The 13,365-nt window shown below is 30.6% G+C and overlaps 1 protein-coding gene and 1 long non-coding RNA gene across 3 annotated transcripts; one reads left to right on the top strand and one right to left on the bottom strand.

The window, feature by feature from the left end:
* Positions 1-30: 30 nt before the first annotated feature.
* On the bottom strand, positions 31-1,409 carry LOC111415781 (uncharacterized). Its single transcript, XR_011641951.1, has 2 exons — positions 1,111-1,409; positions 31-1,058 (listed from the first exon to the last, which is right to left on the bottom strand). It is a non-coding gene; the product is annotated as an uncharacterized lncRNA (long non-coding RNA).
* Positions 1,195-13,184, top strand: LOC111415779 (over compensating males). Of its 2 annotated transcripts, XM_071200203.1 has the most exons (7): positions 1,195-1,298; positions 1,708-1,850; positions 1,918-2,048; positions 6,125-11,639; positions 11,698-11,904; positions 11,974-12,469; positions 12,520-12,633. In XM_071200203.1, exons 4-7 carry the CDS (start codon positions 6,132-6,134, stop codon positions 12,540-12,542), a joined length of 6,234 nt encoding a protein of 2,077 aa, XP_071056304.1. In that variant the 5' UTR covers positions 1,195-1,298; positions 1,708-1,850; positions 1,918-2,048; positions 6,125-6,131; the 3' UTR covers positions 12,543-12,633. The 2 variants fall into 2 exon arrangements, with proteins under 2 accessions (XP_071056304.1, XP_022903397.2); XM_023047629.2 differs by having other exon boundaries at positions 11,974-13,184.
* The last annotated feature ends 181 nt before the right edge of the window (positions 13,185-13,365 follow it).

Below are 13,365 nucleotides of genomic sequence, written 5' to 3' on the forward strand. Positions count from 1 at the left end.
TCCTTCAGTTGAGCAAAAAAAAACTTTGAATATATTTAGGCACTTTATTCCTTAAGTACAAATATAAAGTATAAATATATCTATAATCATTATAAACTCAATATATTTTTCTTTATTCTATTTATATAATTTTGCAGAATCATGACTAGTTTTCTTTTTAAATATGGTATTAAATAAATATCTGTTTCTTTTTTTTAAGTACACTTATAGAATACTTTTGTATGAAAATACAAATTTTCTAAGAACTACCTTAACATAAACAAACATTTTAAAAACAAGTTCACATATTCACCTAAATAAAATGTATATTAAAATATGACAAAATCAAGATTGTAAATACAACTAATATATTATGAAAATTAGAAATAATAAACCATTATATGACTATAAATAAATCACATAAAATTAAGTAAACCATTGCAACACTTATTTCTTCTCATTTAAATGCTTTATTAAATATTTGAAGATTTTTTTGTAAATACGACTTTGGTAAAAATACTAGTTTTTTTGAGCAAAACATTTTTATGTACACAGCAACTCATTGCTTTGGCGCAACAATTTGGTTCCATACGTTTTCCGCTTTATATTACACTTTTCCTGTTTCCTTGACTTCATTTTCATCGGATTCAAACCAGGGATATCTGACATTTTCGCGTGTTTATGATATTTCATATGGCTTCTTAATAAACTACCTTTCATACAACTGTAACCACAAAACTTGCACTGAAATTTGGAAGAAATTGAATCGGAATCATCATCATCGTCATCATCCGATTTTACACCATCTTCACCTTCCCCATTTTGAAAATTATCATTCATTGTAACTTCGCAAAACTTTAACGGATTAAAACCGTCGGTTTCCTTCGGTTTCGTTTGATCCCCATCCTGTAATTGCTTATAAACACTTATTGGGTACAAATCAGGAACGTTTTGTTTTTTGTTTAACTTCTCCTCATGCTTTAAATTGTTCAATATGTCCGTGGAAACATGTTGGGCAAAATGTTTTAATAACTCCGAAGCACTTCCGAAGTTTTCTCTACAATCTACGCATAAAAAATCTAGAAAAAAATCGCTTTATTTCAGTATTTTACGAGAAATTTCTTTGTTTACCATTTGACGATTGCATTGTAGGTTAGGTGAACTCATTTTTGACGTTTAATCATTTGACAGCTTAATGTCAAAAGTGGTAAAAGGTGAATTTTGTGGTTAATTTATATATTCAAAAAAGTATTGATTTTCATTACGTTTTGTTTATTTTTAATGAAAAGTTAGTGAGTTTGAAGAAATTGTTGTGATTGGTAACTATTTTTTTTTTGTATTAATTAATTTTTAATGGTTAATTACTAAAGGATGAAATGGAGGAATTTATTAGGTATTTAATTGTTGTTGGATAAAATGATTACAAACGATTTGTTAAAAAAAATTGTTTATTTTAATTCAATATTAATTATAAAAAAATGTGTAAAATTTGTCAAACGTCAAATATAAAAAAAAAACTATCTACCAACTTAAAGACAACTATAACAATTGTTTATATAAAAAAAAACACAAATAAGTTCTACCACAACCAAACAAACAAAATCATCTGAAACTCAACAATCCCTAAAACCTAAAAAAGTTTGTTATTGAATCTATAATTATCAAAATTTTAAAAACATTTTCAAATCTTTAAGTTACTAATAACTTTTCTTTTCTTTTGAAAATCAGTCATCGGCCATCTTGATTTTGGTTACTGGTTCAGTCGACAAAATGGTGGTCAAATTCAACATGGCGACAAATCGGAAAAACGATCAGACGTTTGTGTGTTAAGAATCCGAAATAAAAACCTGTTTAACACAAATTTCCACTAGGTAAGGCCCAAATAAACCCATTTCCCACCTAATTAATCAGTTTTTTAATCAATTAATCTGAATGCAGTTGTTTAGCAAAACCGAATAAGAAAAATCCTAGTTGGACGTGCACGAGTTGATGTGATCGCGTATAAACATCGACGGCAGGTAACCTGCGAAGACGCCGGTTGTGAAACGAAATAACCCTTTCCCAAACGAGTAAGTAACCATATATGTTCTATTTTATAACCCTTTGTTATATTTTGGTTCCATTTTATTAAATTAAAGGCGCCTTGTTAATAAAATCGGTTCGTTTGAGGGTTTTTTGTTATCGAATACTTTTCACTGGTAAACTTGCTGCGCGCGCATCGATTCTATTCAATCCAAAAAACATTCAATAATCACCAATTTATCACTAAAATATCTTTTTTAAACATTTATTGATCGTTGCGTAATATTTACAATTTAATTACGGTTTTCGTTTAAAAATAAATTTAAAAACAAGAAATAATTCAAACGCATTTTAATTTTATGGGTTTATTTATGAACTAAAGATGGCGGGAATTTCAAAATTTTGACAATTAAAAAAAATTTCATTTTTTTTTTGGTTGATTTTACGTTTTAACTCGAATAAGTTGGTTATTTTATCAATTTAAATTAAATCTGTTTTAATTTGTTGTGTTTTTAAGGTAAAATGTATTAATATTAACCAAAAAAAAATTACTTAAATAATTAGGTAATAAATTGTTGTAATTAAGAAATAATCATTTAATTCGTATTGAAAAAGCTCAAAAAAACGGAACTAAACTAAAACTAGCTTTTTTATTATGTTTTATGAAACTTTTTGTCGTTGGTGTGAATCCTAACCTCACTTTTGGAGCTTTGTTTTTTTCTCCTCTCAAATAATGAATCTAAGCTTTGTTTTAAAACTTAATGAATTAAAATGATGATGTAGAAGTATTTTGAAACGTATATTTTTGGTTTAATGGAATTTAAGGATAAAAAAGAGTTAAGAGATGGTAAACTCTCCGATTATAGTTGAAAATGAGCTAATACAATAAGGTGGTTCCTCCATGCGATGCATTTCCTATATGCAGGGGTAAAATGAGTTATTAAGAAGATCTTGGAGGAAATGAACCACTTTTGCTACCCAATATAGGATCAGACTCTGTGTTCCGATGGTTAACATATACTTTTTTAAGCTTTATAATATATAAATTAGACTTAAAGCAATTATACATACTTTATGTAATTGCTTGGAAGGTGATATGGAAGAGTCCTGAAAATTAGGATAGAAAGGGAAATTAAGGAGGAAGAGGAACAAAGTAGTTTCAGACCTGGAAGATCGTGGGGCAACACTAATTTTACAGCATGGGGTTTATTAGTCAATTTTAGGTAATTTTGGTCTCCTGAATACGAAAATAATAATCTTTTTGTTGAATTGACTCTACTTTTTAAGATAGAGGCAATCCATTTATACAAAAAATAATAAAATTAATCATAAAAAACAAAAACATGTCAATAACACTTAAAAAAACATTTTGTATAGGAATTTTTTATGGTGTTTTTGATCCAGAAAGTCTCCTTGCAACTTCCAGCAGGATTTTGCCATCATATGGCGATCCGAACAACCTTGGTATTTTTCCTCCATAACCTTGATGTCCTGGTGGAATCGTTCCGGTTGTTCTTTGCTATAATCACTGCAAATAATGCTATTTGACACTCATATTAGCTTCTAATTTGTGGAAATTCTGTCTACACCGTCGAAATAATCTTCAGCTTCATGATCCCACAAAAAATTTTTTGATACAAAGCTTGTCCATCCTTCCAATTCAACTTAAGTCATGTGGTGTGAAATCATCGTTGTTTATAAGAGTGCGGATTTGGGGCCCATCAAAAATTCCTCCTTTTACCTTTTCTATACTGGGACCAGGAAATAAATGACAAATATATAGGGTGTTAATACTTAACTTTATCTTATTATATCTTAAGAAGGAAAAGAATGCGACATTGTGTTATAAGAATTTTTTATTCAGAAAGAGGAGACCTATAACCCCTCAATTTTTTTTCTATTCATACCTGATACATCCTGTATTTGAAGCAATCGCCATTCCTATCTAAAGCTTTAACAAACTGTTTTATTAGCCCAAGTTTTATATGTAGTGGCGGAAGAATGCTTTTTTCTCGACTCATTAGTGATAAATAAATAGTTCATTAAACCGTTCTTTTTGGAAATCTAGAGCTTCGGCTTATAATACATAATCAATGCTTTGGCATATAAACAACCAATATGATATTAAGATAACGATATTTCATATCATTGAGAATGATATGGGATTTATTAAATCGTTCTTTTTGTAAATCTAGAGCCTCGGCCGCAAACGACCTCGGCTCATAATACATAATCAATGCGTTGGCATATAAGCAACCAGTAATGTAGTAAGATAATGGTTTTATATCTTAGGGATGATATAGAGTTGACTAAAGAGTTTTTTTTTTCTGAATCTAGAGCCTCGGCCGCAAGCGATCTCGGCTTATAAGAACATATCAATGCTTTGGCATATAAGCAATCAATATGATAGTAAGATAATGATATTTAATATCATTAGGGATGATATGGGGTTCATTACACCGTTCTTTTTGAAAATCCAGAGCCTCGTCCGCAAGCGATCTCGGCTTATAATAGATTTTCGATACTTTGGCATATAACCAACCAGTAATGTAGTAAAATAACGATGTTATATCATTAGGGATGATATAGAGTTGATTAAACAGTTCTTTTTGTGAATCTAGAGCCTCGGCCGCAAGCGATCTCGGCTTATAAGAACATATCAATGCTTTGGCATATAAGCAATCAATATGATAGTAAGATAATGATATTTAATATCATTAGGGATGATATGGGGTTCATTACACCGTTCTTTTTGAAAATCCAGAGCCTCGTCCGCAAGCGATCTCGGCTTATAATAGATTTTCGATACTTTGGCATATAAACAACCAGTAACGTAATAAGATAATGGTATTATATCATTAGGGATGATATAGAGTTGATTAAACAGTTCTTTTTGTGAATCTAGAGCCTCGGCCGCAAGCGATCTCGGCTTATAAGAACATATCAATGCTTTGGCATATAAGCAATCAATATGATAGTAAGATAATGATATTTAATATCATTAGGGATGATATGGGGTTCATTACACCGTTCTTTTTGAAAATCCAGAGCCTCGTCCGCAAGCGATCTCGGCTTATAATAGATTTTCGATACTTTGGCATATAAACAACCAGTAACGTAATAAGATAATGGTATTATATCATTAGGGATGATATAGAGTTGATTAAACAGTTCTTTTTGTGAATCTAGAGCCTCGGCCGCAAGCGATCTCGGCTTATAAGAACATATCAATGCTTTGGCATATAAGCAATCAATATGATAGTAAGATAATGATATTTAATATCATTAGGGATGATATGGGGTTCATTACACCGTTCTTTTTGAAAATCCAAAGCCTCGGCCGCAAGCGACCTCGGCTTATGTATAACAAATTTTCGATACTTGGCATATAAACAATCAGTAACGTAGTAAGATAATATCATTAGGGATGATATAGAGTTGATTAAACAATTCTTTTTGTGAATCTAGAGCCTCGGCCGCAAGCGACCTCGGCTTATAACAAAATACTAATGCTTTGGCATATAAGCAACCAATACGGTAGCAATATAATGATATTTAATATCATTAGGGATGATATTTTATGATATAGGATTCATTACACCGTTCTTTTTGTAAATCCAAAGCCTCAGCCCCAAGCTACCTCGGTTTATAACAGATTTGATCGATACTTGGCATATAAACAACCAGTAACGTAGTAAGATAATGGTATTACATCATTAGGGATGATATAGAGTTGATTAAAGAGTTTTTTTTGTGAATCTGGGGCCTCGGCCGCAACCAATCTCGACTTATAAGAAGATATCAATGCTTTGGCATATAAGCAACCAATACGGTAGCAATATATTGATATTTAATATCATTAGAGATGATATGAGGTTCATTACACCGTTTTTTTTGAAAATCCAGACCTTCGTCCGCAAGCGACCTCAGCTTATAACAGATTTTCGATATTTGGCATATAAACAATCAGTAACGTAGTAAAATAATGAGATTATATCTCTAAATAAATAGAATAAATCGTATTATAAATAGTTTATAGGCAAGGCTGTTTTGATATATTTAATAGTATTTTAAGAAAATACCTAATTTGTAACACATTTTAATAAATAAAATTTTTTTTTAGTATAAAAATGGATCATATTCAACAATTATTACTTCAAACTGGATGGAGTTGTGAAGATCTCATCTCAAAACTCAATGAATTTAAGCAAAAAAATGAACTTGAAGCTAAACAAGTTGTGAATTCTAATGGAATAAGTCATAATGAAGACTCTGCAGATATAATTAAAGATTGTGATGTGGCAGAACCAAAGAAAAATGATGAATGTGAAGAGAAAATGGATGTAGACGATCATGAAGAGAAAAAAGGTGATCTTGAAAATAAAGAGGATGTTAAAACCAATGGAATAAATCACAACGAAGATGAATCTAAAGAAGATTATTCAAAATCTGAAAAATCGAATGGTTTCGATGAAAAAATGGAGTTAGACAATGATATTATCAGTAAAACTGATGATAAATGTGAAAAAAATAATGAAAACTTATTTGAGGCACAAAAAGAATTAGATAATACAATTCCAAAAAGTAGTAAAATGGATTTTGTACCCCACAAAATTTGTAGTGAACTTTTTGATCATACATATACATTAAATAATAAAGCCGATTGGACCGAGAAAGATTATCCAAAAAAATCATATAAATTTAAAACGATTTCGAAATCTCGACGATTAAATTTCTTACAAAAATCGAGGAAATTCCGAAAACAAATTCTCAAACAAAAAAAGATTGATAGAAAATTTTTAATTGCTCAATATAAAAGTCCCGAAACGGTTCGATCACAAATTATGGAACAACTCCAATTATTAAGATCGAGAAGATCCGAATATTCAATTACGGTGAAGCCATCCAAAGATAAAATTGTAAGTAAAAAGCGTTATACTGGCGAAAAATGGTCAACAATCATCAACGAATTGATGCAATTAGCAGAAGATCAAAACGTGGAAATCGAATCGAACGATATTTTACAAAATCGATGTGATATTATGATGGAAAATAATTTTGATAAAAAATCCGATTCTAATTTAGAGAGTAAAAGTAATTCAGAAAAAAGTATCACAGAAACTTTAAAGAATCGAATTGGAAATTTGAATAATGAACCACTCCCTAGTACAAGTTCTTCATTCATTAAATCAGAAGATGATAAAGTAATGGATGAAACAGAGGAGAAACCGAGTGGGTTAAAAAATATTATGATTGTTGACGTTCGTGGAGGCTGTGAAATCATTCCAGATAATAATAAACTCGAAGATGAAATAATGGAGGATAAACAATATATGATCAAACCAACAAAAACGAATGATATTACAAAAATAAAGGGGTGGAAAAATAAAATGTTTTCTGTCTCAAATCAAAACAAATTAAAATTAAATAATTCAAATTCATCAGAAGCGGCATTTTCGAGTAGTAATTTAGATGGTTTCCTTGAAGAAGCTGATCTCCATATAAGCTTTAAAATCCCAACTTTAGAATCAGGAGTTTCACCTGTAAAAGAAATTAAGAAAACTGAAATCGTCCCAGCGCAAACATCGCCAAAAGAACCCGACAAGGATTTATTAAATTTGTTCCACCCAAGAACTTTAGGACAGAAAAAGCGCATTTTGACTTTAAAACCTGATGGGAAATTGAAAAAGAATGCGCAAAAACCGAGAACTTTAGCGGAAAAACGGAGATTAATGGGAAACGAGAGTTTGAGCAAAGTTTTTAAAGATATTAAATTACTTAGAGCGGATTCGAAACATTTTAACTCATCGTTCGTTTTATACCGCGGTAAAAAATTAAAAGTGGTTACAAAAAACCAAAACGATATAATTGCTTATATTAAATCGATTAATAAGCCTTTATGTTCGACTTTTGCGCCTAAGAAAATGAAAATTATCAAAACAAAACCTTCCATTTTTAATAACATTTATTCGCCGACTTCGACAGTTTTACGTTATCGACCTGGACCTCTTTGTAAAAAAGCCGACCTTCAATATAATAACCAAAATTGGAAAACAACGTTAAAAAGATTACCCAAAATTAAATTATTAGTAGTTCCTGAGTTTAAAAAACCAATTCATCCTTACGTTGAATTTTTAATGCCTAAATATGACTTCGAAATCACCTCAGATCGTTTAGAATTCGCTTTAACAGCTTTACCACCGAAAAGCAAAGAAATTACCTGTTTCGATTTTAACGTTCCATATCAAAATAATCAACAAGAAATTTTATTACGCGAGAAAAACACCGATAGATCAATTTTAAATAAAGAAGAGCCAAGCAAAATCGTCGAACATGAAGAAATCGATAATATTTGTAGAGATGTTATGGATAAAATGATAAATTATGTTGAAATTAAAGAAAGTGCAGATGATGTTGTTAAAAACGATATAAATACGATATTTTTAGAAGAAGATAAAAAGATTGAAAGTCAAAACGACAAACGTATGAAAAAACATCAAAGAAAATCAAATAAAACCAGTAATGAATTAAAACGATTAAGCGTAAAAGTAATTGAAGTCAATTTAGAAGAAAAAGAGGAAATTAAAAATTGTCAAAAAGATTTTTGCCGGCTCGGTTGCGTTTGTAGGAGTCTTTCGACGAATTCTTCGTTGGTTTTAACACATTGTGGTCGCGTTGAGTGTATGTTTAGATGTAATTGTAACTATGATCAATCTTCAAAAGGTAATATTAGAGTAACATTACCAACAGGAGTTGATTTATTATCGGAAGGAGCCGTTAATCGACTTGAAAACGTCGCGAAAAGAAATTTAGCCAAAGTTGAGAAAGAATTTACACAAACTGTTATACAAGCTAACAACCAAACGATCGTTGTTGGTGGTTGTTCAAATCGACATCGAAGAGTTTCTAAATTACCAAGAAAATATGATGAGGAACAAAACGATTATTTCGTTGAAAATTCCGAAAGTTACGTAGATCTCGAATTGAGGCACTATCAATTAAAAAATTCGCAAGTTAGTTTAACTAAGATTAATTTAGATGATATTGTTCCTTATTGCTTAACACATAAAATTTATGATTGTCAATGTAAATGTATGGCGGATTATATTCCAAGTGAAGAATCCGATTTTGAAATGCCCTCTGACGACGATGAATACTTCCCTGATGAGGCATCTTATAATAAAATAATGGATATTTCAAAGAAAATACAATTTCCATCAATTTCTGATAGTTGTTCCAGAGTTAAAGGCATCCCAACTGATTATTACTTAATCAGAAACCGAACTAAAACATTCATCAAAATGAGAAATCGCAAATTTGTGCGAAATATGAACAGATTTTGGCTCAAACATGATATGGACGTTGATCCTGAGGGAAGACCGCGCACTCCGGAACAACCACCAATAGCAGCACCCACACCAACAAACGAATTTATTAAAGTTACATCAGAAAAGAGTCGAAGAAAACAAGAATTGGTTGTTCGAGGTGATGGTGACGTCGCTATTATTTTACCACAACATGACGTCGCAACTAAACCTAAAAAATTAAGACCGATTAAACCCAAACTTCCGCCACCTACATTACCAAACACATTCACAACGAAAGATGTTTTTATGAAATATAAATTAAAAGAAAACCCTTTATTTAAAGACGCGATAAATCCCGAAAAAATTCATGAAATAAAGCAGTTAGAAACCACCTTAAAATCTTCTTCTAAACAATTCGAAGAAAATTCGAACCAAATCACGCAAAGTATAAGATTATTTACGGAAAATTTAAAGCAAGTTGAGGAAGCTTCGAATTCCGTTAAAGAAGATTTAAAAAAAGTCGACGAAAATATAAGATTAATCCAAGAAGATTCAAAAGCGATGAAAAGATTTAAAATGATTTTTCCTTTAATCCGAGAAAACTCGCATTATTTCCATCCATCACCCGACATTGCAGACCGATTTACGAATATGTTAGGAAAAAAGGATGATACAACCTTTATTTTATTGCAATGGAAAACATTAGCTTATTACTATCAATTAGGCAAAGTTAATGTGTGGTTCTCTTCTTATTACAACTCCCCAAAAATTATAATAACAGATTTATTTATACAACCAAAACATTTTACGAACGTTAAGAATTTCGAGAGATCTCACAATAAATTTTTATTAAAAAATGAAATTATTAGGGCTTTAATAACCGGAAATATCCCCGGAAATAATCCAAACGACGATATTCAAGTTATTTTAGAATTAAGCGAAATGTTGTGTTACGTTCATGGAACATTCAAAAAGAACCATAATAAAGATAAAAATGGCTCTCAAAAAAAGAATTCAAAAAAGGATAAAGATAAAGAAAAGAAAGTTACAACAAATTTGCTTCAAGAAAATAAATCGAACAAAGATTTATCGCAAGATACAATAATATTACAAGAAAATCATTGCGATGAACCAATCATTTTAAACACACCAATTAATTCAGCGACAAATACAGAATCGATTTCAATAACAACAATTACAAATTCAACTACTTTAACGTCAAAATCAGTTATTTCAGCAAATTCTGTAAAGTCATCAATCACCGTTTCTAAAACATCAACAATTCAAAACGATTCTGTATTTGAAAATATTGAAATTAATGAGGTTGAACCGGAAAAAGAAAAAGTACCCATCTTTAATTACCCAACGGTTCGAAAAATAATGTATTCAAAATATAAATGCCAACAATATAATTATGTATCAATCGACAAAGATATTGAAAATATACCTCCTTGTACGATTCGAGCGCGTTTACCCTTAATTAAAAAATCTGCGTTATGGAGGATGATTAAATTGAATTCAGACTTTTCGGTTTTATCCCTAGATAAAAGTGATTATCGTATCAAATATTCCGATTTACAAAAAGTGTTAAAAATGTCCGATGACAAACAGATGACGATTGCTATAAGAACGGAACAAACTTCTACTAATCCTCGAACTCACAAAGATTTTGGGATTTATGCTTCCCCGATTTCATCGAATTGCGTTTTTATTGGACCATATCTTCAAACTGAACATCACGATGTTGTTTTAATGCGATATTTAAATCGCGAATTAATCACGACGGAAAGATTTAATAGCATGAAAGGGTTACCGCACACGAATTCCGGGGTTTGGTTACAACAAAAAAGAGATTTCGCCGAACGAAATGTGCATACAATTGATTTAACTGAAAGCGATCATGAAGGTGGCAACAAAAGTGATGATGATGACGACGAGGAAGACGAAAATAGACCGATTCTAACGACTAGAGATTTGGAAATTTTTGAAAACGACGCTGCTAATTTTCATTACAATTTTCAAACTTACATTGAAATTGATATTACGAAAATGAATTTCCAGAATATGAGCGTTTTATATTTTTATACTAACGTAAAAGGTTTGGGTTATTTTATGGGAAATCAAGTTGGAAAAGATACTGTTATTTTGAAGTATCCAGATTCGGGGAGAGCGTTGCAGTTTAAAAATAAAACGAACGCTATTGATTTTCTTGAAAAAGAATTGTCTTCGTCGTTTATAGAAGCGGCTGGATTTAAAATTAAGGTGACTGCTTTTGGGCCAGGAAAGAAAACGACGAATATCTTCAATAAAAATTTATTAAACGGATATTATGTGAGTCTTATTTATTTTGAGTGAGATTGATAGAATTATATGTTTGTATTTTTTTTAGGTTGTAAATGAAGCAGGTTTTACAAACGTCTTAGAGATCACTCCAGCGAAATTAAGGGAGCTCAATATGACCGAAACAAAATTCTGTAGGGGGGTATCTCATAGGGCTGCAAGAATGGTTTATGATCAAAGTTTAGAGGCTTCAAAACATTGTACAGGAGCACCTTTTGTACATACAAGAAAATCGACTGTGGCTTTACTAAAATGGGTAAGTTATATTTATTTGAAATTAAAAATAAATTGTTATACATTCTTTTAATTAAATTTGTTATAAAAGTTAATTGAGGAAGTTGAAGAACTAAAAGCTGAAAGTGATCGCCAAAGCGTACAACTAACAGTTTTCCACCAACAAAGACCAATGCTTGTAGAACATTTCAAAGAAGTTTATTTGGATTTAGCTCCAAAAGCCGACGTAAAACTAAAAGCAAAAATGGAGGAGCTTCTTATACTTAACGGAATCTCAATGGAGGAACCAACAAATTCCGCTGAAACTTCTTCGAAACAAAACGACGTAATCTGTATCGATATCGATCGATCGTCGTCTACATCGCCTAAAATAGATCAACAAGATCAAACAAAATTGCCGATTTACACCAAAAATCCTGATATGATAATAACAGCAACGACCACTAAAAAAGAAAAGAAAATTAATAATCCTGAAACAAAACTCCCCAAGGTTTCAGTTAAGGATATAAGTACCCTGAAGGAAAAGGTAGAAGAAAAAGTCGAAGTAAAAAAAAATGATGTAAATAAAAGCGAAGTAAACAAAAACGGTAAATCTAAAACTAATAAATCTAATAAAACTTATAAATATTTATTTAAGACTACGAAAGGAAAATTGATTGAAATTGCACCTGAACAATACGAAATTTTAAAGGCGAATAAAATGAAGTCGGCAACAACATCGAATTCTCAAGACAATACTTTTCAATTGGGGTCGTTAACTATAACACCAAAATTATCTAAAGGCGGACTCGAACCGCTTATTTCCAATTTACCAGCGGCTGAATTAAAAAATATTGTAATCCCCGATAATCTCCCACCTGGATTTGTTAAATTAACCCTTAAAAATGTGCAAAAAGGGGCTGAAACCAAACCGAATACAGAAAATACTTAAAAAAAATGAAACATCATTAAAAAAAAATCCTAAGAGTATTAACTTTAATTTCATTGTGATCATGTATATATGGTAATATTAGTTAATAATATAAGAAATAAGCAATGTATATATTTGTACAAAAAAAATCTTTTCGTTTTTCGTTTTGATAAAGAGATTTTTATACACTTCTATTTCTATAGAATAATTTTAGTATTTTGCGTTAATCTTTGTTCACGCACTTCTTGTAAGGATAAAAAGACTTTAACATAAGTGTAAATGAATCAACGTTTTTTTTATGCATATTTATAGCGATTGTACATACTGTTAAATATACTTTCTTTTTTATAGTTTTAATCCTGGAAGAGAATAAAAGTTGATTTTGAGTTAAATGAGATTTTTCTAAAATCCATATCAAAAGTCCTATTTACTTTATAAAATATACTTACAAATAAAGCTGTGAAAATGGTTTTGATACATGAACATATTATGAACATAGCGAGTATATGATGATAAGATAAGATTCAACTACCAACGTTATGGAAAATAGCACATTTTTAATAAAGAAATTAC

The sequence above is a fragment of the Onthophagus taurus genome, chromosome 11 (genome assembly GCF_036711975.1).
Source record: "Onthophagus taurus isolate NC chromosome 11, IU_Otau_3.0, whole genome shotgun sequence".
Lineage (NCBI taxonomy): Eukaryota > Metazoa > Arthropoda > Insecta > Coleoptera > Scarabaeidae > Onthophagus > Onthophagus taurus.

Coding starts and splice junctions, on each gene's coding strand:
- LOC111415779 (XM_023047629.2), top strand. CDS start 6,132: ATGGATCATATTCAACAATTATTACTTCAAACTGGATGGAGTTGTGAA. Junction 11,640..11,697: donor ATTTATTAAACGGATATTAT/GTGAGTCTTATT, acceptor TATTTTTTTTAG/GTTGTAAATGAAGCAGGTTT. Junction 11,905..11,973: donor CTGTGGCTTTACTAAAATGG/GTAAGTTATATT, acceptor TTGTTATAAAAG/TTAATTGAGGAAGTTGAAGA.